At 35.3% G+C, this 26,949-nt stretch overlaps 1 protein-coding gene across 3 annotated transcripts in view; it reads left to right on the plus strand.

Moving 5' to 3' along the window:
- The window catches only part of LOC115213054 (dynamin-binding protein), a 298,806-nt gene that overhangs the window by 203,535 nt on the left and 68,322 nt on the right, over positions 1-26,949 (plus strand). For all 3 annotated transcript variants that reach the window (XM_029781959.2, XM_036504234.1, XM_036504235.1), the window contains one exon: positions 13,814-13,887. In XM_029781959.2, coding sequence (XP_029637819.1) covers positions 13,814-13,887 — 74 coding nt within the window. The remainder of the gene's footprint in view (positions 1-13,813; positions 13,888-26,949) is intronic.

Raw genomic sequence — 26,949 nt, forward strand, 5'->3', positions numbered from 1 at the left:
TATTGAACATTTATGGTGCATTTTAGAAAAACAAGTGAAGAGTCGATATCCTCCACCATCATCACTACAAGAACTGGTGACTGTTTTAGCTGAAGAATGGACAAAAATTCCTTTGGAATCAATTCAAACTTTGTACAAGTCCATACCTCAGAGAATTCAAACTGTAATTACTGCTAAAGGTGGTCCTACCCCATATTAAAGTAAATTTTAAGGTGTTTCCATTATTTTGTCGAACCCCTGTATAATAATATCAAATGTAATCTTGTCAGAATAATTCTGTTAGAATGTCTTGCAAACAACTTGCACATGCAAGTGCTACCAGTTAAAAGCTCCGTATACCGGAAGCTAGCAAGTGTATGGGGTCATCAGGAGAGAATGTGCGCCGTTTCGGGGCCTACCTCTCGACGGCATCAATGCGCACCGGCCCCCCTCACTGATATGAGGCCCCGCTTGCTAGATCAGCTGGTTATGAAGAACTCAATATACTTCTAGCCATCGCTTTAGCATTCAAGTTTCTTTGTCATATATATTGCTTATTTATTCCCAATGTTTTGAATTAATCATGCATTATCTTGTTGCTTCAAGGTTTCAATACTGCGTTTGTATATCTCTAGAATGGCATTATTAAACAGGTGGAATATTTGGGCCAGATATGGACACATTAAATGCTAAAGGGTTAATGAAGTTTTAGTACATTGCTTTTTCTTCTTTTAGTATCCTACAAATTGTTTTTCAGATCTTTAGCTCGTCTGCTTTAAATTGACTTCTGTCAAGAATCAAAGTATAAGTGTTTTTGTCACTATAAAAAAATGCTACATCTTTTACTTGTATCTCTAAATGTGTCATTTCCTCTCTGTCATTCATCTATCCTTATTAGTTAAGCACTTAAATAATGTTGACTAGTAAGAGCTATTTTCTTTTCTGGTAAAGCTGTATCATATATTCATCTCAAATTTACACTTTTCTTTCTTAAGAAGAGGTAAAAAAGAATTATCTTAATTAAGTTACATCTTTGAATTATGTTCATACAGATTTTTTGACTAGCTAGAATTCCCTACATCTCTTGAAAATTGATAACAGTAAGGAAATAAGCAAATGTGACTTGTTTCAATTGAGAAGTCTTAGATTTTCATTTCTCCTTTAGTAATCTGTATATAGATACATATGAAAATAATATTTTCAACTATTTCTATAAAATTGTCTCTGCTGCTGGCAGTTCATTGAGATATTTTTTATTAGATATTCTTATCTTCATAGAACACACACACATGCACACGTTTATACATACCTTGGAACTTCAGATTACCAACATTAAACTAATCTGAGTTTTATATTTATCTGAACCTTAAATAGCTGGGAATATCTTCTGTGCCTGGAGATGTAGAAGTTCAAATTACGAAGCAAAATTAGTGTTGCAAGGCAGATGAGCTAATTTGAACCAGCACTTATTTATAGTCTTCTTCTTAAGGCGGAAAGATTCTTACTCATCTGCTGCAACTGCCTTGATGAAATTACAACACAGAGTTATGCATAAATGAAAATGTACCGAAGATAATTATAATAATAGTAGAACATACAATGTTATTTTTGTTTTTCCATTACTGCAATATCCTACATATGAAACAATTTGAGCTCCACTCTGCTGGTTTAATGTATTTATTTATTTTGCTTTCTGTTGCAATGTATGCATAGTAGCATCATTGGTTACAGCTTTCAAACTAGCTAGACACTGCTTCACTGAATTTCTGAAGGCAAGACTAACAAAGGAGTGTCTGACTCGGTAGAATACATACCATACATCCTCATCATCATCATATTTATTTCATTACTTCTTTTCTTGCTGGTATGGGTTGAATGAGACTTATTGTCACTATATTCTATGACTGGATACCCTCCCTATCCCTAACCCTTTCCTGTTTTCAAATCATGTCTTATTTGGATCACATTACCTCCCTTTATTTCATTACTTCTTTTCTTGCTGGTATGTGTTGAATGAGACTTATTGTCACTATATTCTATGACTGGATACCCTCCCTATCCCTAACCCTTTCCTGTTTTCAAATCATGTCTTATTTGGATCACATTACCTCCCTTTATTTCATTACTTCTTTTCTTGCTGGTATGTGTTGAATGAGACTTATTGTCACTATATTCTATGACTGGATACCCTCCCTATCCCTAACCCTTTCCTGTTTTCAAATCATGTCTTATTTGGATCACATTACCTCCCTTTATTTCATTACTTCTTTTCTTGCTGGTATGTGTTGAATGAGACTTACTGTCACTATATTCTATGACTGGATACCCTCCCTATCCCTAACCCTTTCCTGTTTTCAAGTCACATTTTATTTGGATCTTTTCTGTTTGGCTGCCAGCATTACAAAAAGTAAAGTTTACCGAAAATTTTAAAGTTTGGCACAATAATACCCTTGCCCAAACTGAATTGCTGGAGTTATTTCATTTTTTCCAGAAAAATGTTTTTAAAGAGCTATAAGAGGTTTAAAGTTTGATCATTTTCATCCTCTCAGGAAACAGGATTTGGGAAGCTGTCATTTTGTGCATGACTGCACATTTTGTCAACATCCTGAAAATAACATGTGTTGTCAATATTTCTAAACAACACATGATATGTCTCTGGTAATTTTTTTTTTCGTGTAAATAAATGTTTATGTTTCTTTAGCTGTTATTTTTAGCACACTTAGCAACCAATGTGTGCTTCCTCACAGAAAAAAGACTTTTTTTCAAAGACTGTTACTATGGCAACAGACAAAATTGTTGTCATGTTCCACTTTTTACCATTGAAACAGGCATGAATGTGTCTGTGGCTTGCAATTGGCTAAAATTACCAAAACTTTCAGACTTTAATTACTAATAACTCTTGATTCATTGATTTATAGCAAAAATTACTTTTATGTCATTAATTAGCCATATAAAAGTTTGTCGTTATACCAAAACCACAAAGCGCTGAACTTTGTTTGAAGAAGACATAAGCCTCACATTGTCCAGATGTGAGGTTTGAGTCTTCTTCCAGATTGTATCATGTGAAGACATGCAGGAAACAAAACATTCATATCTATGTGCATGCGCACACGCACACATAATGTGTATGTGTGTTTCTATTGGATGGGTTTTCATGCAGCTTCATTCTACCAGATGTAGCCCACTACCTCTCTTAGTACCTATTTCTTTACTACCCACAAGGGGCTAAACACAGAGGGGCAAACTAGGACAGACAAACGGATTAAGTGGATTATATCAACCCCAGTGCGTAACTGGTACTTATTTAATCGACCCCGAAAGGATGAAAGGCAAAGTTGACCTCGGCGGAATTTGAATTCAGAACGTAACGGCAGACGAAATACCGCTAAGCATTTCGCCCTGCATGCTAACGATTCAGCCAGCTCACCTCTCTTAGTACCTGTTGCTAGTTCCATCAACTGGTGTTATGGGAAATATTTTCCTAAGAACATGGCATTGTCTTTTCCTTTGTTCACTTTCTTAATCTATTTGAAATGATTTCTCTTGCTAGTTAACATTTGGTATGTAACAGATCATACTCATGTTCTTGTAGTTATCGCAGATCTTCAAAATTTATTCCTGATCATTCAGCATCACACTTTATTTTATACATTCCTAATATACTCTTTTACTCTTTTACTTGTTTCAGTCATTTGACTGCAGCCATGCTGGAGCACCGCCTTTAGTCGAGCAACTCGACCCCGGGACTTATTCTTTGTAAGCCCAGTACTTATTCTATCGGTCTCTTTTGCCGAACCGCTAAGTGACGGGGACGTAATCACACCAGCATCGGTTGTCAAGCAATGCTAGGGGGACAAACACACACGCACACATATATATACATATATACGACGGGCTTCTTTCAGTTTCCATCTACCAAATCCACTCACAAGGCATTGGTCGGCCCGAGGCTATAGTAGAAGACACTTGCCCAAGGTGCAACACAGTGGGACTGAACCCAGAACCATGTGGTTGGTAAGCAAGCTACTTACCACACAGCCACTCCTCTGCCAATATGTTTGGCTTTTCTTAGGAATAGCCATTCACTCAACTGCTTCCACAGGATTGTGTGTGTGTTGGAATGTTTGCATGTTCATGTGTGTGTGTGTGTGTGGTGTAAGCAGATAAATTGGTAAATAAATAAAATTGATGGAGAATTCTATAGAATTGTGGATGTATGTGTGCAGAAAGGAATTCAGTGTTAGAAGATGTCATCAGAAGGGAATAAAAACAGTGGAACAAATTATTATTATTCGATAACCTCTGGGATGAAATTAAGTAAAATATATAAATAAATAACATCATGAAACATCAATGTACAATAAATACCTAAATATAGAGTAGAAATAGAGTAGGGGAGGGTGATGCTAAACAAATGTGTCCAGTTCACTCAGGTGTGGAAAATAGTTTTAAATGCTTCTGATGATGATTTTGTACTCTTCTGTTTCATTGAAGAGAGACAGAGACATAGACAGAGAAGGGAAAGAATATTGTTGTTGTATTTTGTGTTTGCCTTCTATAGTGTCAGAATAATTGGAGAATGTTTGTCATGTACCAAGCCAGCGATGATGATGATGATGATTATGATGGTAGTGGTGGTGGTGGTGGTGGTGGTGGTGGTGGTGGTGGTGGTGATAGTAGTAGAAGAAGAAGAAGAAGAAAAACAAAACTGAAATATCAAACATTTTTCCCTTTGCTCAAAGCGAGAAATATTTTAGAAACCAAAATATTACCTCTATCAATTTGTAGCTTCTATTTTCCTGCTTGTTTTTCAAAAAAAAATAAATAATACATATGTCACAAAGACGGGACATAGCTATAAATGTATAGGTTAACAAAAAAAAACACCCCACAAAATCTAGATAAGTTACTTTGTATTTTTATGACTGTTAGGATGGACATGTAATATGACTGGATGATGTATGGAAAGATTTATGTTTAAAATGGTGATGAATGAATCATAGCAACAAATTTTGTCATGCCTATCCTGCTATTTGAACACAAAATTAACCACATTAATCCACCAACATACCACCACCATATTCATTCTACACTGTGCATCACAAAAACCTCTGACCAGGAACAGTATGTGTGTGTGTGTGTGAACAAAAATACTTATTTCTTCAAAAGGACTTAGCCAAGCTTTTATCCTCTTTGTAGATTTGTTTTGTGTTGGGTTAGGTTGACTATTTGAGTTCTTTTCAGCAGTTTTATGGTCTTCATATTGCTAATAATCATATGTATGTGGATGTTCATATATGTCACACATATGGACACAGGTATGGGTGTGTAGTTAAGAAGTTTGTGTCACAACCACATGGTTCCTAGTTCAATGCCACTGCTTGGCACTGTGAAGAAGTGTTTTATACTCTAAACTCAGCATGACTAATGTCTTATGAGTAGAATTTGATAAATCTTTTATCTTTTACTTGTTTCAGTCATTAGACTGCAACCATGCTGGGGGCATTGCCTTGAATTTTTAGTCGAATGAATCAACTCCAGTACTTACTTTTTAAGGTCTCTTTGCTGAACCGTTAATTTACGGGATGTGTTAACACACCAACACTGGTTGTCAAGCAATGGTGGGGAACAAAGACACACAAACACACACATATATATATATACTCTTACTCTCTCTTTTACACTTTTACTTGTTTCAGTCATTTGACTGCGGCCATGCTGGAGCACCGCCTTTAGTCGAGCAAATCGACCCCGAGACTTATTCTTTGTAAGCCCAGTACTTATTCTATCGGTCTCTTTTGCCGAACCGCTAAGTGACGGGGACGTAAACACACCAGCATCGGTTGTTAAGCAATGCTAGAGGGACAAACACAGACACACAAACATATACATACACATACATATATATATATATATATATACATATATACGACAGGCTTCTTTCAGTTTTCATCTACCAAATCCACTCACAAGGCTTTGATCGGCCCAGGGCTATAGCAGAAGACACTTGCCCAAGATGCCACGCAGTGGGACTGAACCCGGAACCATGTGGTTCGTAAGCAAGCTACTTACCACACAGCCACTCCTGCGCCTATATATACACTACCGTCAGAAATTAATTAGCACCCTTGATTTGCTCTTCACTCAAGGTATGTGCTGTCACCTAGTGGCCATATCTCGAACTATTGCTTTGTTGCAAGTTCACTGTTGCGCAGAACGATGACATAACTTTGTTTGCAGAGCAGTTTGAGAGTCTACAGCCTTATGATGTTGACATAGCAGTGCAACAAATTGGAGTGCGGATGCAGACAAATCTTCCTTTGTTTAATAGATATAGGTAGCGCCTCGCAAGGACCGAAATCACACCATACTAAGTTTTCTCATCGCGTAAGACGTTTTGAACAGCTCATAGGTTAATTGATTTAACCTATTTAATGTAGAAATTTGAGAAGTGCTAATTAATTTCTGACGCAAGTGTATATATATATAAATTAAATTAGAGATAAAACCACTATTAGGCAACTCAAACAGTGATAGACATAAACCAAAACATAAAAAACAAAAAATATATATAATTAATATAATATATAATATATATATAAAATATAAAATTTTAAATTTAAATTATTAAAATTTTAGATTTTTTAAATTTTCATATTTTTAAATTTGTATATTTTTAAATTAAAATTTTTTTTTTATCTAACCAAAAAGTATAAAAAAGTTAAATATAATATAATAAGTAAAAGCACTATGTACATTTCATGGCTATAACTAAATTCGAATTACAATTAAGTTTAAATTCAATTGAAAATTCGAATTAAAATTATAGTCAGTCTTCAGGTTATTGATAATAGTTAAATAAATAAGCAAATAGAGTTAAACAATATTTTTTAAGAGATAAATAAAATAATCATTTTTCTTATAAAAAAACTCTATTATCTAAACTAGAAACTTAAAACATTAGGATTATGTCATACAACCTATTTATTGTGTTAAATATTAATTTTTAAGGTAAAAAAATAGATAGAAATATGTATTTATCTATTAAGATATAATATGGCTGTAGAAAAACATAATAAACTCACAAATATCCTTAACTCAGTTATAGTCCAATATTTAATTACCAAATTATTTAACTAAATAATCACTATTCATATTTTTAAATTTAAGTTCACATCTAATAATTATAAAATATTTTAAAATAATAACTAAATTATTATCAACAAATATAATAATTAAGATATAAAATTTACTCTATCAATAAATATATAGACATATAATGAAAAATAAATAAATTAATTAGTCCATTATTACTTACGTAAATATTAAATATTAATATAATATATTTATGAAATACATTAAAAAATTAAAGAATAAAATCAAATTATAAACGTATAACCTATCTTAAAAGAACCGTATAACTATTTAACGATCTATATATCTCGTTGGCTAAGTAATAACTTACAAATAATGTACAGTTATAATCTAATAATGAAATACATATCTTCAACAACTAACTAATTATAGAATCAAATTAACAATCAGTAGTTATATAGTATACAATACAACACAATAAAACTAATTAAAATATCTTTAATAGAAAAGGTTTACTTAGCTTTCAAAAATTGTGTCATTAACTAAAATTATAATAAACAGATGGAAAATTCTTTTAACAATGAAAACTACGAATATATTTTATCAATGAAAATTACGAATAAATTCTATGAATGGAAAAAATGACTATATTTTTGCTATAAAGAGAACAAAGTCACTATTAGAGATATCTATGAAGATATGATATGGCTTTAAAAAAACATAATAAACTCACGAATATCCTTAACTCAATTATAGTCCAATATTTAATTACCAAATTATTTAACTAAATAATCACTATTCATATTTTTAGATTTAAGTTCACATCTAATAATTATAAAATATTTAAAAAATAATAACTAAATTATTATCAACAAATATAGTAATTAAAATCTAAAATTTACTCTATCAATAAATATATAGACATGTAATGAAAAATAAATTAATTAATTAATCCAATATTACATACATAAATATTAAATATTAATATAATATATTAATGAAATACATTAAAAAATTAAACATTAAAAATCAAATTATAAATGTATAAACTATCTTAAAAGAACCATATAACTATTTAACGATCTATATATCTCGTTGGCTAAGTAATAACTTACAAATAACGTATAGTACAAGGCTGCAGAGGATGTGCTCTAGCGACAAAATTACTGATAATAAAAAGTGAACCTTGGCCAAAAGTAGATGTTCTGTAGTTGAGGCTACACATTGATTTCGCTGGTCCCCAAAACAGTTCATGCTACTTAATGATAGTAGATAGTTTCTCTAACTGGCCAGAAATTTGTAAGTGTAAAAAGCCAACTTCCTCAACTATGACAAACCTTCTACATGAGCTTTTTGCGAGATTTGATGTCCCAGGCATGATAGTATCTGACAATGGAACACAATTTGTCTCTTGAGTTCAAAAAGTTTTGTAAAGCATTTGCTGTAGAACATATAACTACAGCACCATGCCATCTAACAGACAAGCAGAATGCTTTGTTGATATGTTCAAGAGAGCCCTTAAGAAAGTCAAATAAGGAAGTCAAAGATGAGGTAACTCTACAACAATTTTTAAGAGTATACCATGTGACACCAAATCCAAATACACCAGCAGGTATGTCTCCAGAGGAGGTGATGTTTGCGAGGAAAATAAAATAAATCTTTGACAAATTGCTACCTGGTAAGAAAAGACAAATTGCAATGGATATCTTGCTGTATCAGCAAGATATTTCAAAATTGGTGAAAATGTATTGGTTAGGGCATATAAGAACAGTAAACAAAGTTGGGAAGTTGGCATGATTACCAAATGCATAGGAAAAATGCAAAAATGGTAAAAGGAAGAAAATGGGTGTATAAGAGACACATAAATCAACTAAAAAACAAGATTTATTAAGCATGAACTCAAGAGAACGGAAGAACCAATGGAATGATTATATGATACTTTTCAAGTACCAACACCACTACAAATAATTGAATCCAGATGCACAATAAAAAGAAAATGTATGGAGTTCCTGGAAGTGGATGCCAAATGAAAGCATAGTAAATTTGTAACTGTATGAAAGAAAAATCTCATAAAAGGAGGTGGGGTGATGTAAAAATTATTGCTAATAAAAAGAAATAAAATTACACTACCTAAGAAAAAAGAAAAACTTAAAAGGGGAAATTATTATGGGGATAATAATAATAATAATGGAACACCCCTCCCATGTGACAAGTGGTATGTCCTAGTTGTTACAAATACTGTGTGACAGTGAGCAGTCATAAAAGTCAGTCATAGATAGATAGTCGTGTCATACCTGTCTAACTAACTATACTGCTATACCAGAGTGGACGTTATAACAATCTGACAACTGGATTACAACAATTTTATCAAGCCCTAGAAGGACAAAAGGTTAAGATGATCATGATAGTATTTAAAATCAGAATGTTGAAGGCCTCAAATGGTAAAATTGGTAGTGAGTTGGACAGAATACAGCAAGTTATGCTGTCCAACTCTCTACTAATTCTACCATTTAAAATAATTAGTCTTGTTTACATTAGACAGTATAAGCTCTTATATGAGCCAGAAAAGAGGGGACATGCCCGCTTGGATGGACTCAAACCTCTTATTACTTGTCATAGTGTAAATATAGTATAAGTGGTAATGTAGTTGCCTGATAAGCAATAATTATGATGCTTGTATCCTGTCAAATAGGCTTCTCTGGCTTAAATTGGTCTTTTTAATATCCAATCTCATTTACATAAAACCACTTAATTCCTAATTTAATCCAGCATGTTACTGCTTCAATTAATGTCCCTTAATAATATTTTTTTTTTGACTTGGACATAAGGTACTGTTGGGTGTAAAGAAGTGCAAGAATCCCTCACTTTATGGAAGTGATTTGGTGTCACATGGTTTACTCTTAAAAATATCTTGCTGATACAGCAAGATATCCATTGCAATTTGTCTTTTCTTACCAGGTAGCAATTTGTCAAAGATTTATTTTATTTTCCTCGCAAACATCACCTCCTCTGGAGACGTACCTGCTGGTGTATTTGGATTTGGTGTCACATGGTATACTCTTAAAAATTGTTGTAGAGTTACCTCATCTATGACTTCCTTATTTGACTTTCTTAAGGGCTCTCTTGAACATATCAACAAAGCATTCTGCTTGTCTGTTAGATGGCATGGTGCTGTAGTTATATATTCTACAACAAATACTTTACAAAACTTTTTGAACTCAAAATCTTTTTGGTCCCCAAAACGGTTCGTGCTACTTAATGATAGTAGATAGTTTCTCTAACTGGCCAGAAATTTGTAAGTGTAAAAAGCCAACTTCCTCAACTATGACAAACCTTCTACATGAGCTTTTTGCGAGATTTGATGTCCCAGGCATGATAGTATCTGACAATGAGCTATACTCAGTTCACATTCCTGAAAATCTAGCAAAATTCTATAATGTAAAGTTAATTTTGCTATTTATTTTCAAGTGAGATTGCATTCATACGGACATTTTTGGAAAAAAAAAAGATGAAGCACAAGAAAACAACAGAGAACAAGCAACATGAAAATAACAATTTCTAAAAATTCAAGGTTCAATATAGAAGTAGAGAAAGACAAAAACATTTCTAGAGGAATAAGTTAGGGAATCAATAAGCATCATAATGCCATAAGAGTATTTTATTACCACAAACAATGATTACTGTATGAGGTGGGGGTGGAATGAGTGCTACTACTTGGAGGTAAACAAGTGCTAGATGATTTCTGGAAGCTTTATATCCTGGTGTTGATTTTTCATCTCAAGAAATAAAAGTTCTAGCAAGCTTGCACTTCCAGAAAAGTGCAGCCTCATCAACATTGTATACTTGACCTGGTGTATAACCTTCAGCAGTCATTTTCTTCAACTATCCGGGATAATTAATAGCAGCCTCTGTATCGGCACTCGCAGTTTCACAAATCATTTTTATGTTGTGCAAATCCATGCTCTTCTTAAACCTTTTAAACTAGCCTTTACTAGCCAAAAAGAGTTTTTCATTTGAAGTTTCACTTTACTTTTTCTGAAAATCTCCATATGAAGTTTTGGTTCATTTTTTGAATTACCTTTGTATTTATCGGCACATTATGTCAATTCTGGTCCTTGATCCATACACTCAAGAGTCATTCCATTTTAAGCATTACATCAGATCTAAGGTCCAGACAGTTAACCGGCTAGCTTCTTGAGCACATGACAATTTTCTCTCTGTTGTCACATATTGTTTCCACAGACTCGTCTGGCACCACCATCCGTTCGTGGCCGTTGCCAGCGCCGCCCCAACTGGCCTCGTGCCGGTGGCACATAAAAAGCACCATCCGTTCGTGGGCGTTTCCAGCTCCGTCTGGCACCTGTGCGGGTGGCACGTAAAAAGCACCCACTACACTCACGGAGTGGTTGGCGTTAGGAAGGGCATCCAGCCGTAGAAACACTGCCAGATCAGACTGGGCCTGATGCAGCCTTCTGGTTCACAGACCCCAGTTGAACCGTCCAACCCATGCTAACATGGAGAACGGACGCTAAATGATGATGATGTAGACATTGCAAGATTTAATGTTTTGGAAGTTTTACTTCCACTTCTTTTTAAAATATCAAGTTTAATATCCAACCATTATGGTTCCTTTTCCCACTATTTTCTCCATTTCTACTTGAGAACTTCTTTCTAGACATCTTAAATTGAAGGCAAATCCAACAGCAGTGGCATTAATTTTCCACAACAAATAGTGAAAAAATTTAGCCCAGGAAAGATCCGATTTGTGAAAACAGAAAATTGTCTTATTCCTATTGTAGTAATAATGAAAACAATATGAAATGGAGAAGGACTGCAGAAGAGAAAACACTATATGATTACAGTTAGCTGAAGGGTCACCAGATTTTATAGGCATTTCTGACTTAAGACATAAATACACACACATGCACACACGCACAGACACACACACACATGCACACACACACACACACACACTCATGCACATACTGTTGTTCCCAGTTGGATTCAAAAGTTGGTGAGTTGATCATGGTGATGATGTGGGTTGCATTTGTTTAGATGTTAGTGATGGTGGGTGAGTATTCCTGGTGGTCTGGTGGTCATATTGTTAATACTATTGCTAATAGTATTGTTGTGGATGTTTAGTCTCTGGCCAATCCTCATAGACTGAAGATTGAAGGCATTTCATTAAACTTTTTAAAATACACTGGGGTACCACATTATAATTTTTACCTTGAAATGGATTTGCTTATCTATTTCATACTATATATTATTGTTGCTGGCTGTGTTCATGTTGATAAAAACACATACATGCATACACACATACATGCATACACTCATTCATATATATATATATATATATATATATATATGAATGAGTGTATATAGGTATATACTCACATTATTTACATTATATATACATGTGTGTAACGTGATGACAGATTTTCAAATTGTTATCTGTATTCTTTGATCTTAACTAAATTGTAAGTGGCCATTGAGCTAAGAAGAAAGTGTAGTTTTAAATTGTGCAGTATGAGTTTCTGTAAGCGACTGTATCCCAAAATTAATGGTCATGCTTTACAATTTTCATAAGCACAAAATCTCATACCTAAGGTAGTTGTAACATGGGGGATACCTGCATAGTTGATTATAGTGACCCCTATACTTTATCAACCTTCAGAAGGATGAAAGGCAAAGTTGAGCTTGGCAGTATTTGAACTCAGAACGTAACTAAATACCACAAAGCATTTTGTTGGATGTTTTCTTGATTCTGCCAAAATAAAATTCACTTGCAGAAAGCATTGTATGATAGAATTAATTCTCAGTAAGTGAAGTGTGACAACCACTTGTGACTCTCTGATTAACCCTTTCGTTACTGTATTTATTTTGAGATACTCTGTGTTTCTTTCAATTACTTGAAATATAACAAAAAATTTACTAAAATGACTTAGTTATCATTCAGCTAGTGATAGGAACATAAATTGTGACTAAGGTTTGGTGGAAAATTTTAATTCAAAACTTATGAAAACAAGACATTTGTACTACATAGCCAGAGCCAGTTTCAGCCGGGTTGGTAACGAAAGGGTTAAAACTATCTCAGCTTCTCTTAGAATTCTTTATTCACCTCTTTAAAGGCCTATATCTCAACGCCTTCATTCTGATTTTGGCTTTTACTGAAACTATTCTAATTATCTCTTTTTTCAAGAGACATATGTTGGAGTGCAAATAGTTCAATACAAGCATTTGCCGTCTGTCACAATTTTTCATAATTACATGTGATAAAATATCATATTTAGTATCACTCGCAATAAAATTCTGAAAATACTCAAGGAAAATTTTTCTTTGCTGCTAATAAATTACTATTTCCCTTGGCCCTTTCAACACAAATATTTTATTTGACTGGGACTTTGTAAGTTGTGTGGAAAAGGTTAAATTATTAAAGAGATTTGTTACCTAGCTCCTCATTCCAGTTTTCATTTCTTTACCAATACTCAATATTTTTTCTTCATTTTATTCATTCTTTGGTTTAGATTTTCTCCAGTAAATCTTGAACAAAATATGTTTGCATAGAGGGTGGTATGTGTGCATGGATTTCTGCATTGTAGTTGTGCTTGTGTATGGTGTGTTTTTGTCTGTTTTGTGTATATATATATGCACATCTATATGTATGCCTTTATTTAAAAACTTTAAATTCCAAATTTTACAAATACATCATTAATGTACTTGTATTTTTTCCAATCAGATTCTGGTGAAGATTCTTGTGCAACACCACATGATTTAAACATTCGCATAATGAAAACGGAACATGAATTAGAAGTATGTATTGATTCACATATTTCTTTCTCTCAAGCTTGGGAGTATTTCTTCTTCTTTTTTTTAATGTTCTAATTTAACCCTTTTAAGATGACTTTTCTTTGCAGCTCTTAAAGCAGTTCTAACAGTGAATCTTAGTGCCAATAAATCAATGTGATTTATTCATTCAATATATTCATGAGATTCGATCAATACATGGTTACGGAAAATTTTATTTTAGATATTCATGAGGTTAGATTAGGTCTGGGTTGTAAGTAGCACAAAGCAAAATAATCAAGTAGTTATGGTACCTGGCTATCAGCATGTGAAAATCTTGCATTCAGACCAACTGCAGATGCTTTGTTTTCTACTTTAAATGCACACGTAATTATATACATGTCAGTTCACTTAGCTGCTGCAAAATAGGTACAAGATTCTCTAGTAAATGTTATACGAGAGTCCAGTGTTTTGTCAAGGCCATGATTCTTAACTAAAAGATCTATGTTGATCTTAAAGGACTCCTGGGTGGAAAGGAGAGTGCTGAGTGAGCCTAATCAAGATCTTTACTACAGATTCTTCAATATGCTACCTTGTATACTCTTTTACTCTTTTACTTGTTTCAGTCATTTGACTGCGGCCATGCTGGAGCACCGCCTTTAGTCGAGCAAATCGACCCCGGGACTTATTCTTTGTAAGCCCAGTACTTATTCTATCGGTCTCTTTTGCCGAACCGCTAAGTTACGGGGACGTAAACACACCAGCATCGGTTGTCAAGCAATGCTAGGGGAACAAACACAGACACACAAACACACACACATACATACATATATATATATACACATATATACGACGGACTTCTTTCAGTTTCCGTCTACCAAATCCACTCACAAGGCATTGGTCGGCCCGGGGCTATAGCAGAAGACACTTGCCCAAGATGCCACGCAGTGGGACTGAACCTGGAACCATGTGGTTGATTAGCAAGCTACTTACCACACAGCCACTCCTGCGCCTATATGGTCTACATTTTTTTGGACAGAATGTCCCAGAGTATATTCCAGCTTTTACAGCATAAATTTAGGCCTATTGTAGTTTTATCCCTCATATAATTTGAACTTGACAATAGAAAAACTATGAAAAATGTAAAAGCTTTACAACATACCTACAGCTTTCAGTCATGGGTTGCACCTTTTTCTTGGCACCTATTCACAGTGAGGTGAACTGAGTCATTGATTGAGGTTGAAGTAACATCAATACCTAACATATCTACTTTTGCTGTAGGAATGTTAAGGTTGTTTTTGACAATAAAAGAGTAACCTTGAAGTCTGATATAAAAAAAACAAGTAATGCATGAATTGTTTCACAAAAGACTGCCTTGACTAGCCCCATACAGTTTGAAATAATCTATATCAATTCCATAGCATTGCTATTTATTTTACTCTTCATTGAAAATTATGTAAAATTACCAGTATAATGGGTACATGCATACACTCACAATACAGTAGTATGAGATTTGATGCATGTATTCCATCATATTGATTGAAATAAATCATCTGTGAGAGAGAGAGAGAGAGAGAGAGAGAGAGAGATCTAATCGACAGTCTAATAATATTGGAGCAAATGTTTGTCTAATTAATTTTCATGCTGAAGCAAAAACTGTTTTTTTTTTTTGTTTTGAAATGACCTTTTATTAATGGTATGAAAAATGTTTCTCCATAGATTGCCAATGGCCATTGATAACATTGTGTAGGCTAGCTTCTAAAAATATGGATTCTGCTTTATGTACATGTCTTCTAAAGAAATCAAGCTATAAAACATATCCTATAAATCAGCAAGCCAAGCTGTGCTCAACTTTCTGATATTTCAGTCTCTTTCTCAGTGTTGCAGCCGTTAGAGAAACCAGAGAAAAGCTTATTTTATTTTTTTCTGCTAGTTTTTTTACAGGGGTTTATTTTTCTGTGTTTTGTTGACACCCAGTAAGCTTTAATCTCAACCCTTTCTATGTGTGTTTCAATTGATAACAATATCCAAAATGGATATTAACTGATGATGATGATGATGATGAAAGAGCTGATATTTTATGATTAAGTGTTAAAATTATCCAGATTTTTTTTTTCCTTCACAAATTACTGTGATACATAGTCTATTTATTAAGCAGGGATCAGAAATGTTTAACTGAGGCCAAAATTTACCTTCCTACTACTAATCTTTCCCCCTCAATCTGAAACCAAAACTGGGCCTTGCATTAATGCTACCTGCTGAGATATCTATCAAATCATCAAAAAAAAAAAAACTACATAATTTTTCTTACATGTGTAACTTGAAAGTAGGGGAAAAATCAAAGAATAATAATTGGTTATCAAAGTTGAGAGAGAGAAGAAAAAATGCTAGGGAAAATAATTGATATCAATTATAAAAATCTCTTCATACCAATACAGTCAATATCTGATGTCCCTAACATGAGGGAGCCTCTACACCAGCACTTAACCTACTGAAAACAGCAGCTACGACTCTTCTTTCATATCACCTTCTACTGTCTAAAAAATGAAAGGTCACATTGGATAATGTATCCTGAGGTATATGATATGTGAAAAACTAGAAAAAAGAGAAGTTACAGACGAAAGGTATTTGATCAAAAGATCTTCTTGGTCAGGACAGTTCTGGAATTGAATTGTCACAAAAACAAAATCTAGTGGCACAATAACATCTTTATATATAAAAGTGAAGTTGTGTGTCTGTCTCCTACAATTTAGATTCCTAACTACTCCCACATTTTGCGGTGCAGTGTAACCAAAACTGGGTATCTTATAGTCGTGATGCATATCGAGCCCTTCTGGGTATTAGCGCGCGTCTACGATGAGTCTACGATTTAAAAAAAAATTTACCATCATTTTTTCCATCTTACTGCATTTTTTTCGCTATTATATAAGGGAAGTAACTCTCTAAAACTGTCTACGATGAGTCAACGATTTAAAAAAAAATTTACCATCATTTTTTTCCCATTTTTAATGCATTTTTTTGATATTTTTTGGCTATAACTCTCTAAAAATGCTTATATAGTTATTTCCCTTACAAAGCCAAGCAACGCCAGGCGATACTGCTAGTCTGGTATAAAAAGAAACATCTGGTGTCACAATAACATCTAATGTCACAATCACAAAGTCTGGTGTCACAATAACAGCATCTGGTTTCACAATGACCACATCTGGCGCTATGATAACAAAACCTGCTGTCACAATAACCCCTGGCGTCACAATAACATCTGATGTGACAATAACATGATGCCACAATAACAACATCTTGCGTCATCATCATCATCATCATCGTTTAACATCCATTTTCCATGCTAGGATGGGTTGGACGGTTCAACTGGGGTCTGTGAAGCCAGAAGGCTGCATCAGGCCCAGTCTAATCTGGCAGTGTTTCTACGGCTGGATGCCCTTCCTAACACCAACCACTCCGTGAGTGTAGTGGATGCTTTTACCCGTCATGTTCAAATTATTTCTTATAGGTATTCATACTTGAAGAATGTTTTGGTTAATATTTGTGTGAAAAAAGAAAATGGTGGAGTTGATGGGTTATCAGACAGTTTTCTATAAAATCAGCTTGTTCATATTCAATCACTGGTACTACATTATATTTGTGCTCAGGATTCTTAACTCTAATGATACAGCCTATCCAATGCAGATAGGTAGTGCATTGTAAGCAGTGACAGCATTGTCAAATTAGCGAGTGTTCTGAGCTGTGGTAAGATTCTGTGAGTATAGCATGGAAAGAAATGACTTTCACTAAGCTGATTTGCCTTGGATACACTAAACCAGTAGTTTTTCAATCTTTTTCAATGCCTGACTTACTTAATAAGGTACTAAATGTATTAAAAAAAAACCATTATCTGCTTTTCACGAGTTTATAATATGCATACACACACATGTATGTATGTGCATATGTATGCATATCTATCTATCTCTCTCTATATATATATATGTGTGTGTGTGTATGTATGCATATATATTTCTTTATTGCCCACAAGGGGCTAAACATAGAGAGGACAAACAAGGACAGACAAAGGGATTAGGTCGATTACATCGACCCCAGTGCGTAACTGGTACTTAATTTATCAACCCCGAAAGGATGAAAGGCAAAGTCGACCTCAGCGGAATTTGAACTCAGAGCATAACGGCAGACGAAATACGGCTACGCATTTCACCCAGAGTGCTAACGTTTCTGCCAGCTCGCCGCCTAATATATGTAAGCATATATGTGTGTGTGCGTATGCGTGTGTGTGCGCACACGTGCGTGTGTATATACAAGGTGGTATCAAAAAGTTCCTTGACTAGCACTGTAGCATGATAGCGCATGATTGCGTGCAAAAACAAGAGTGAGCAGTGACCTTCATAAAGCAGTGTTTGCTTTGCAAGTTGTGAAATTTGTGTTTTTGTGATCACATGTATGCTGTGGTCTGTGAATTTTTGTCATGGATGGGAACAAAGAGTCAACATAAAATTGTGTGTTTAACTTGAGAATCTACAGAGACACTAAGCATCCTTTGGCAAGCTTACAGTGATGAGGCAATGAGTCATATGCTATGTTTCGAGTGGCACTGGCACTTCAAAACCAGAAGAACGCCCCTGAAAGATGATGGGCAATTTAGAAGACCTACCATAAGCATCACCCCCAGAAATGTGGTATTGTGCATCAAGAATTTATCCCCCAGGGTCAAACCATCAATCAAGAGTTCTATTGCCACATTTTGAAATGTCTGAGAGAGAACATTTGGCAAAAGGGACAGGATCTGTAGAGTGTGAAAAATTGGATTTTTCATGACAGCAATGCAGCCTGTCACCCTGTCACTCTCTTCACTCATGAGTTTCTCACCAAAAACAAAATAGTGTCACTTCCATACCCATCCTATTCACCAGACTTAGCACTTGCAAACTTCCATCTCTTCCCCAAAATAAAAATACAGCTCAACGGTCGCTGTTTTAACACCATTATCAAGATCCAGAGGGAATCACAGAAGGTCCTCGACTCATGGAAAAGACTTCCAGGTTGGATTCCAAAAGTGGCAGAAAGGCTGGGACTGGTGTATTACTGTGCAAGGTGACTATTTAGAAAGAAGTGATGTTAAAACTTAAGTAAATAAGTTGTTTTTTATTAAACATATCTAGTCCGGAAACCTTTGGATACCTATTTCTTTACTACCCACAAGGGGCTAAACACAGAGAGGACAAACAAGGACAGACGAACGGATTAAGTCGATTATATTGACCCCAGTGTGTAACTGGTACTTATTTAATCGACCCCGAAAGGATGAAAGGCAAAGTCGACCTCGGCGGAATTTGAACTCAGAACATAAAGACAGACGAAATACCACTAAGCATTTCGCCCAGCGTGCTAACGTTTCTGCCTGCTCACCGCCTTTGGATACCACCTCGTATATATGTATACATATGCATATATATGTATTTATGTATATATGTATGTGTGTGTATCTATATATAAGTGTATATATAAATATTTATGTATATATATGTGTGTACAAGGGGAAGTCAAAAATTATCCACACTTTCGCCATAACATATCTTTATTATTGTCACACTGCCTTCTGCGCATGTGTGCTTATAGTTGTTACTATTGTGGTCCTGTGATAAAAGTTTGAGCCTGATTGTGTCATTTTTGTTTCTGGCTTTACAGTGTAAGCATGGCCACTCCACTAGCAATGTGCACAAAGACCAGTGATCCAATTTCTCTGGTCAGAAGGTGTGTCAAGTGTTGAAATTCATCAGAGGCTTTTGGCACAATACAGGAACAGTGCACTACCATGTAGAAGTGTGTATGAGTGGATCAAGATGTTTTAAAAGTGGCCAGACAAGCATGATGAACGAAGAGGGTGCAGGATGCCCATCAACCTCCACCAATCATGAGAAGATTCAGCAAGCTCAAGAGATGATGATGGTGGATCAGTGAGTTACCATTGATGAGGAAGCTTGTTCTCTGCAGATTAGTCATGGTTCTGCCTATCAGATCATCCACAATGAGCTCACCTTTCATAAAGTCTGTGCAAGATGGGTGCTGAGAGAGGTTACTGCAGAGCACAAGTGCAAATGTCTTGAAGTCTGCCAACGTTTACTCAATTGCTGCAACATGGAGGGCAAGGAATTTTTGAGCAGAATAGTGACAGGAGATGAAACATGAGTCCATCATTATGAGGCAGAATTCAAAAGACAGAGTATTGCCAGTGGTGAAGAAATCCAAGACTCAGCCTTCTGCAGGAAAGGTGATGCTAACCCTTTATTGGGACTCAAAAGGGCCTATACTGGGAGATTATCTGGAAAAGGGGTGTACAACCAACAGTGCATGATACAGTGCTTTACTGGCCAACAAACTGATGCCAGCAATTCTCAAAGAATTGTCAAAGAAAGTTTTGTTGTTATATGCCAATGCAGACCCACACACAGCCGCTCAGACCATTGAAACCTTTAACCAATTGGCTTTTGAGGTGCTGGAACACCCTGCCCACAGCCCAGATCTCTCCCCTTCCAACTATCCTTCTTGAAACAATATCTCCTTTTTAGCTCATGCCACCCAAAACACATCAAAATAAATATCCCCTTTAATTTGGCAAAAAAGATTTGCACAATAGTGTCTGATAGAACTACTCAGGGGCTTCGTCGTCAAGACCTCAGAACAACAATAACTGAAACACAATATCCACCCTCAATTATAGACGATGGAATTAAACATGCCAAGAGATTAGACATAAAAACACTAAGGGCAACAAAACATAATACCACAACTCTTCTCAAAACACTACTGTATTTATCAACTCACATCCCTTGAAACAATGAGGCATAGAACACTATTGTGCAGAATTTCCCTTTACTAACTAGAGACCCAAAAATGAATGACATCCTGAAAGCACATAAATTCATCAAATGCAAAAAGCAACACAAATAGCTAAAGAGACTTCTAACAAATGCGAAGCTTTACAAAACAACCATGAAACCAATGGTTAAAAAATGTGGACGCCCAAACTGTGGAACATGCCCCAACATACTTGAAGGCTCACATTTCCTTTTCAAACAAGGAGAGAGGTTCACAATTAAAACCAACTTCACTTGTGCCTCTGAATACCTAATTTATGTAATAACCTGCTCAGGTTGTGGACATCACTATATAGGACAGATGAGTAAAACATTGAGATAGAGAACCACTCTACATAAAGAGCAGATCCATTTCCCACAATGCAGACAGATTCCTTTAAGTGAACACATAGAGAGATGTGCAGGTAACATCAAACCAAATTGCACAGTTTTCCCCTTCTACCAGTGCAAAGATACAATTTCTTTACTAGAACATTTAAATGAAGAAAATTTATTCATCGAAAAATATATGCATATATATATATATATATATATATATTATATATATATATATGCATTTATATATACATATATATATACATATATATATATATATATGTGTGGAGGCGCAATGGCCCAGTGGTTAGGGCAGGGGAGTCGCGGTCGTAGGATCGCGGTTTCGATTCCCAGACCAGGCGTTGTGAGTGTTTATTGAGCGAAAACACCTAAAAGCTCCACAAGGCTCCGGCAGGGGGTGGTGATCCCTGCTGTACTCTTTCACCTCTCTTTCTCCCACTCTTTCTTCTGTTGGCCTGCTCGCTTAGCCAGCGGGGTGGCATCATTCGAAGGCTAAAAAAAAACAATGCGAACGCATTGTGACCAGCGATGTGTAACTACATCTGATGGACTGGTTGGTCACGTGGTCACGTGATATATATATGTATATATATATATATGTATATATATATATATGCATATATAAATACATATATATGCAAATATACATATATACACACACACACATATATATATGTGTATATATATATATGTATATATAATATATACATATATATATATATATGTACATATAAGGCAAAGGAGAAGATAGTTAGTTGACAAACATCAATTAGATCTATGTATTAATTACAATTATATGAATAAATGAATAAGAATAAATGAGTGACTAAAACTTTACTCTTACAGCCGTTTCTACTTTGGGCGTCCAGCATGCCAAAGTTGACACATCATACTAATATTATATAGAGATTGTATAATATTGGTATTCTGGATCCCCATAGTGGAAACAGCTGTGAGAGTAAAGTTTTCTTCACTCGATAATTCTTATTTATTTATTCATCTATTTATTTATTTATTTATTTATTTATCTATTCATATGATTGTAATTAATAAATAGATCTAATTGATGTTTGTAAGCTGATGTTAATCAACTAATTATCTTCTCTATTTTATTTTCTTCTTTGCTTTTATAAATTCTTTTGCTTATATTTCTTAAAAGGTTTCTTTTTATTGATTGGGGATGGTTACTGAAATTATGTATATATCTTAAATTAGAGTTCTGTTTCAGATACGGTTCATGTAGTCCAGTGTTTAAGTTACAGTTTGCGTTTAAATAGTTAATAGAGTAATTTTCATTTTCTATAGTTACAGAGAGATGGTTTTCAACACTTGATTTGAATATTTCTGCAATTATTCTGGATTTATAACATTGTTGACTAACTCTTTCAGTTTGTTGCTGGTAACCTCAGTTGTCCAGCAGAGTGTCTTGAGCCCCAAAAATTTCCCAATTGAAATATTGAAAACCAATTCTGGCCCACATGTTCTGTGATAGAATCCTCTCTGTACACAATGCATGGCTTCCTGCAAGTCGCCACTTCCCTGCCTTTTTTAAAAAAGCATCAGGTGTCAGTTATGTTCATTCTGGTTCGCCATTTCAAAATGATCTCAAGCACACGAAATACAACCTGGCTTGTTGCAAAGTTGCATCAAACTATGTTAAAGTGTCAAATATATAATAAGTGCGCATGCACAATGGACAGACTGAAGTTAACTATTCGTTGGAGTACTGGAAATTTAGTGGTGACAAAAACCAAACAGAGTTTTTAGCTAACCCGGTACATATACATACGCAAACAATGGTCTTCAGCAAAATCTCTGTCTACCAAATTTCCCTCACAGACCTTTGGCTATGATAGCTAACACTTAGCCAGATAGCCATGTGTGCACTCATATTAGCAAGGAAACTGAGTTATTATGTAATTGCTCAAAAATATATAATATATACATATATATATGTACATATAAGGCAAAGGAGAAAATAGTTAGTTGACAAACATCAGCTTACAAACATCAATTATTTATTAATTACAATTATATGAATATTTTCAGACATTCCACCAGTACTCCTTTTTATCATGAGTGGCTATCATTTCTATCATACTGTAGGTTCTTATTTCTTTGGCCTCAGGGTTGTCCTTCCAACGGATCTCATTATACAGTGTCCTACCTACAACATCTTGTCTCATTGGTAGATGACATTTTTAGACAACTGCTTATGATGCTTACAGTTCCAGTAATGGCTTGGATCTGTATAAACCTGAACTTGTAATCTGGATAGAGTAGCTGTAGATTCCTCAATAATTCAGCATAGGTATTTTCTTTTTCGCAGTTGGGCAGCTGATTTCCACAACTGTTCTCTATCCCAAATCATTATGTCAGGTCTGTTGTGTTTACATTTTATTGAGGTTTTCACTGGGACATTAAAAATATTTATTGCGGTAAACTTGTTCAATCTCATCTAACAAAATGACGAAGCCAAAAATCTGCTTCAGGTGTCTTTTATTTCTATCAAACATTTCATTTATTACCTTATTTTTTTGTGTGTATGTTTCATAAAGGAATTTGTTTTTTTACCAACTCCAAAATCAACTTTATTATATTCAAGACTGAGTTTTAGTCAATAAATGAAAAATGCTTTTTTCATTTGTTTGAAAAGATAAAAGGGGCTCTTCATTTTATAAGAATTGGAATAAACAAAGGAATGTGAAAACACTAACAGCTTAATGGCTGAAAAAATCACATGGACAAACATGGACAGAATATAAAGTTTGGTAGAAGCTTTGAAGTAATACATTAAAATAATATAATTCAACTGCAATATTATCATGTGCTGAAATATGAAACATAGATCGAAAATTCATACAGTTGAGCATCTTTTTAAAATTTTGGAAATCTTAAATAGGTGGAAAGACAATTTTATAATTAACTAATATTCATTCACAAACTGTTTACAGGATCAAGGATAATCAATCAAATGCAACAATAGAATAATGACATATTGAAATTAAACCTGCTTTCACGTTTTTTCTGCTTTGAGTATCAAAACCAGTTCAGTAGTTGAGAGATCTTAAACAATGCAGGCTATCTTGATAATCATCGATTACAAGTACAGAAATTGATTAAAATTGAATAGCTTTGGAGGGAATATTTTCACAGCTAATAAAATTTATTGATATTTTTGCTTTTTTCATTTTCTTATTTTTGGTGAGAAAAGAATGGGAAAACTGACAAGAGAATTTGTGAACAGGTAGAAGAAAATGTTGGTATTTGGGTCAGTTAGGCAATATTCAACTAGTTATGCCAATTCATTAAGAATTTTAACTATACATTAAATGGAACTGAAGTCAGCACCATTTAAGATATAAATCATGGCAGCAATCAATTTGAAATTGCAATGAATTAAACTAATTCTTAACATTTTTCTCATAATTCAAAATATTTGTTAACTATATATAGGCATAGGAGTGGCTGTGTGGTAAGTAGCTTGCTAACCAACCACATGGTTCCGGGTTCAGTCCCACTGCGTGGCATCTTGGGCAAGTGTCTTCTTCTATAGCCCCGGGCCGACCAATGCCTTGTGAGTGGATTTGGTAGACGGAAACTGAAAGAAGCCTGTCATATATATGTATATATATATATGTGTGTGTGTTTGTGTGTCTGTGTTTGTAACCCTAGCATTGCTTGACAACCGATACTAGTGTGTTTACGTCCCTGTAACTTAGTGGTTTGGTAAAAGAGACCAATAGAATAAGCACTAGGCTTACAAAGAATAAGTCCTGGGGTCGATTTGCTCGACTAAAGGCGGTGCTCCAGCATGGCCACAGTCAAATGACTGAAACAAATAAAAGAATAAAAGAGAGAGTATATATTAGGATTGAAGATGTAACTATGCTTTAATAATGATTCTATCTTTGGCACAAGGCTACGAATTTCATGGAAAGGAATCATCATCATCATCATCATCGTTTAACGTCCATTTTCTGCACTAGCACGGGTTGGACGGTTCGACCGGGGTCTTGGAAGCCAGGGGCTGCACCAGGCTCCAGTCTGATCTGGCAGTGTTTCTACAGCTGGATGCCCTTCCTAACACCAACCACTCCGCGAGTGTAGTGGGTGCTTTTTACATGCCACCTGCACAGGTGCCAGGGGGGTCTGGCATCGGCCACGATCGGGTGGTGCTTTTAACGTGCCACCAGCACAGAAGCCAGTCGAGGCGGCACTGGCATCGGCATCATTCGGATGGTGCTTTTTATGTGCCACCGGCACAGAAGCCTTCGAGGCGACGCTGGCAACGGCCACGTTCGGATGGTGCTTTTTATGTGCCACCAACCCCAGTATTAGAATATTTCATCAACCCTGGAGGGCTGAAACAAGGCTGACATTAACACACTTGAACTTAAAAAATGCATGATTGAGAAGTCTACTTTACATGTTCATGGTTCTAGGTTCAAATCTATTCTGCAACAGGTTGGGCAAACGTCTTCTTTGTTAGGTTAGGATAGATGGAAATTGTGTAGAAGCCCTATATATGTGCATACATGTATGTATGTAATTATTCAGTTTTATTTCAAGAATTCTTGCCAATAGAGAAAGCTGGTTTCCAGCCTCGATCCAAGGCACCTTCATCCAAGGCACAGAGTATTTTTGTATGTATATGTACAGATTTGTATGTTTTGTTTTATGTGTGTATTCTCATGCATATAGTTGCATGTCTAGACATGCACATACTCTTTTACTTGTTTCAGTCATTTGACTGCGGCCATGCTGGAGCACCGCCTTTAGTCGAGCAAATCGAACCCGGGACTTATTCTTTGTAAGCCCAGTACTTATTCTATCAGTCTCGTTTGCCGAACCGCTAAGTGACGGGGACGTAAACACACCAGCATCAGTTGTCAAGCAATGCTAGGGGAACATACACAGGCACACAAACACACACACATACACATATATATATACATATATACGACAGGCTTCTTTCAGTTTCCATCTACCAAATCCACTCACAAGGCATTGGTCGGCCCGAGGCTATAGCAGAAGACACTTGCCCAAGATGCTACGCAGTGGGACTGAACCCGGAACCATGTGGTTGGTAGCAAGCTACTTACCACACAGCCACTCCTGCGCCTATATATACTTAAATGACAAACTTTGGAATGTTTTACAGATTTTTACAGTTCCAGTAATGGCTTGGATCTGTATAAACCTGAACTTGTAATCTGATAGAGTAGCTGTAGATTCCTCAATAATTCAGCATAGGTATTTTCTTTTTCGCAGTTGGGCAGCTGATTTCCACAACTGTTCTCTATCCCAAATCATTATGTCAGGTCTATTGTGGTTACATTTTATTGAGGTTTTCTCTGGGACATTCCACCAGTACTCCTTTTTATCATGAGTGGCTATCATTTCTATCATACTGTAGGTTCTTATTTCTTTGGCCTCAGGGTTGTCCTTCCAACGGATCTCATTATACAGTGTCCTACCTACAACATCATGTCTCATTGGTAGATGACATTTTTGGACAACTGCTTATGATGTGCATGATATCTTTGGTCTTAACTCCACAAAGTCTGCATCAGTTATCACATTTTGCTACTTTTCCTGTATTTCTGTCCCTCTTGTGCACCAGGTATTTGGTTGATATTTCTTGTACCTGGATTGCAAATATGTACCTTTCAGAGAGGGAGTTAGTAATTTGGTTATTGGTCCATGAAAGACTGCTTTGGTGATCAATGTTACTACCATCCCAATGCTTTCTACTAACATATCTATGCATGGTCTTCTGCTGATATACACTCCTTTCATATGATGATACATTGTAGTAGAGTTGTGCAACTTCTTTGGGGACATATTTAAGGTTACCAGACAAGGA

This window comes from Octopus sinensis, linkage group LG6, assembly GCF_006345805.1.
Source record: "Octopus sinensis linkage group LG6, ASM634580v1, whole genome shotgun sequence".
In the NCBI taxonomy this organism is placed as follows: domain Eukaryota; kingdom Metazoa; phylum Mollusca; class Cephalopoda; order Octopoda; family Octopodidae; genus Octopus; species Octopus sinensis.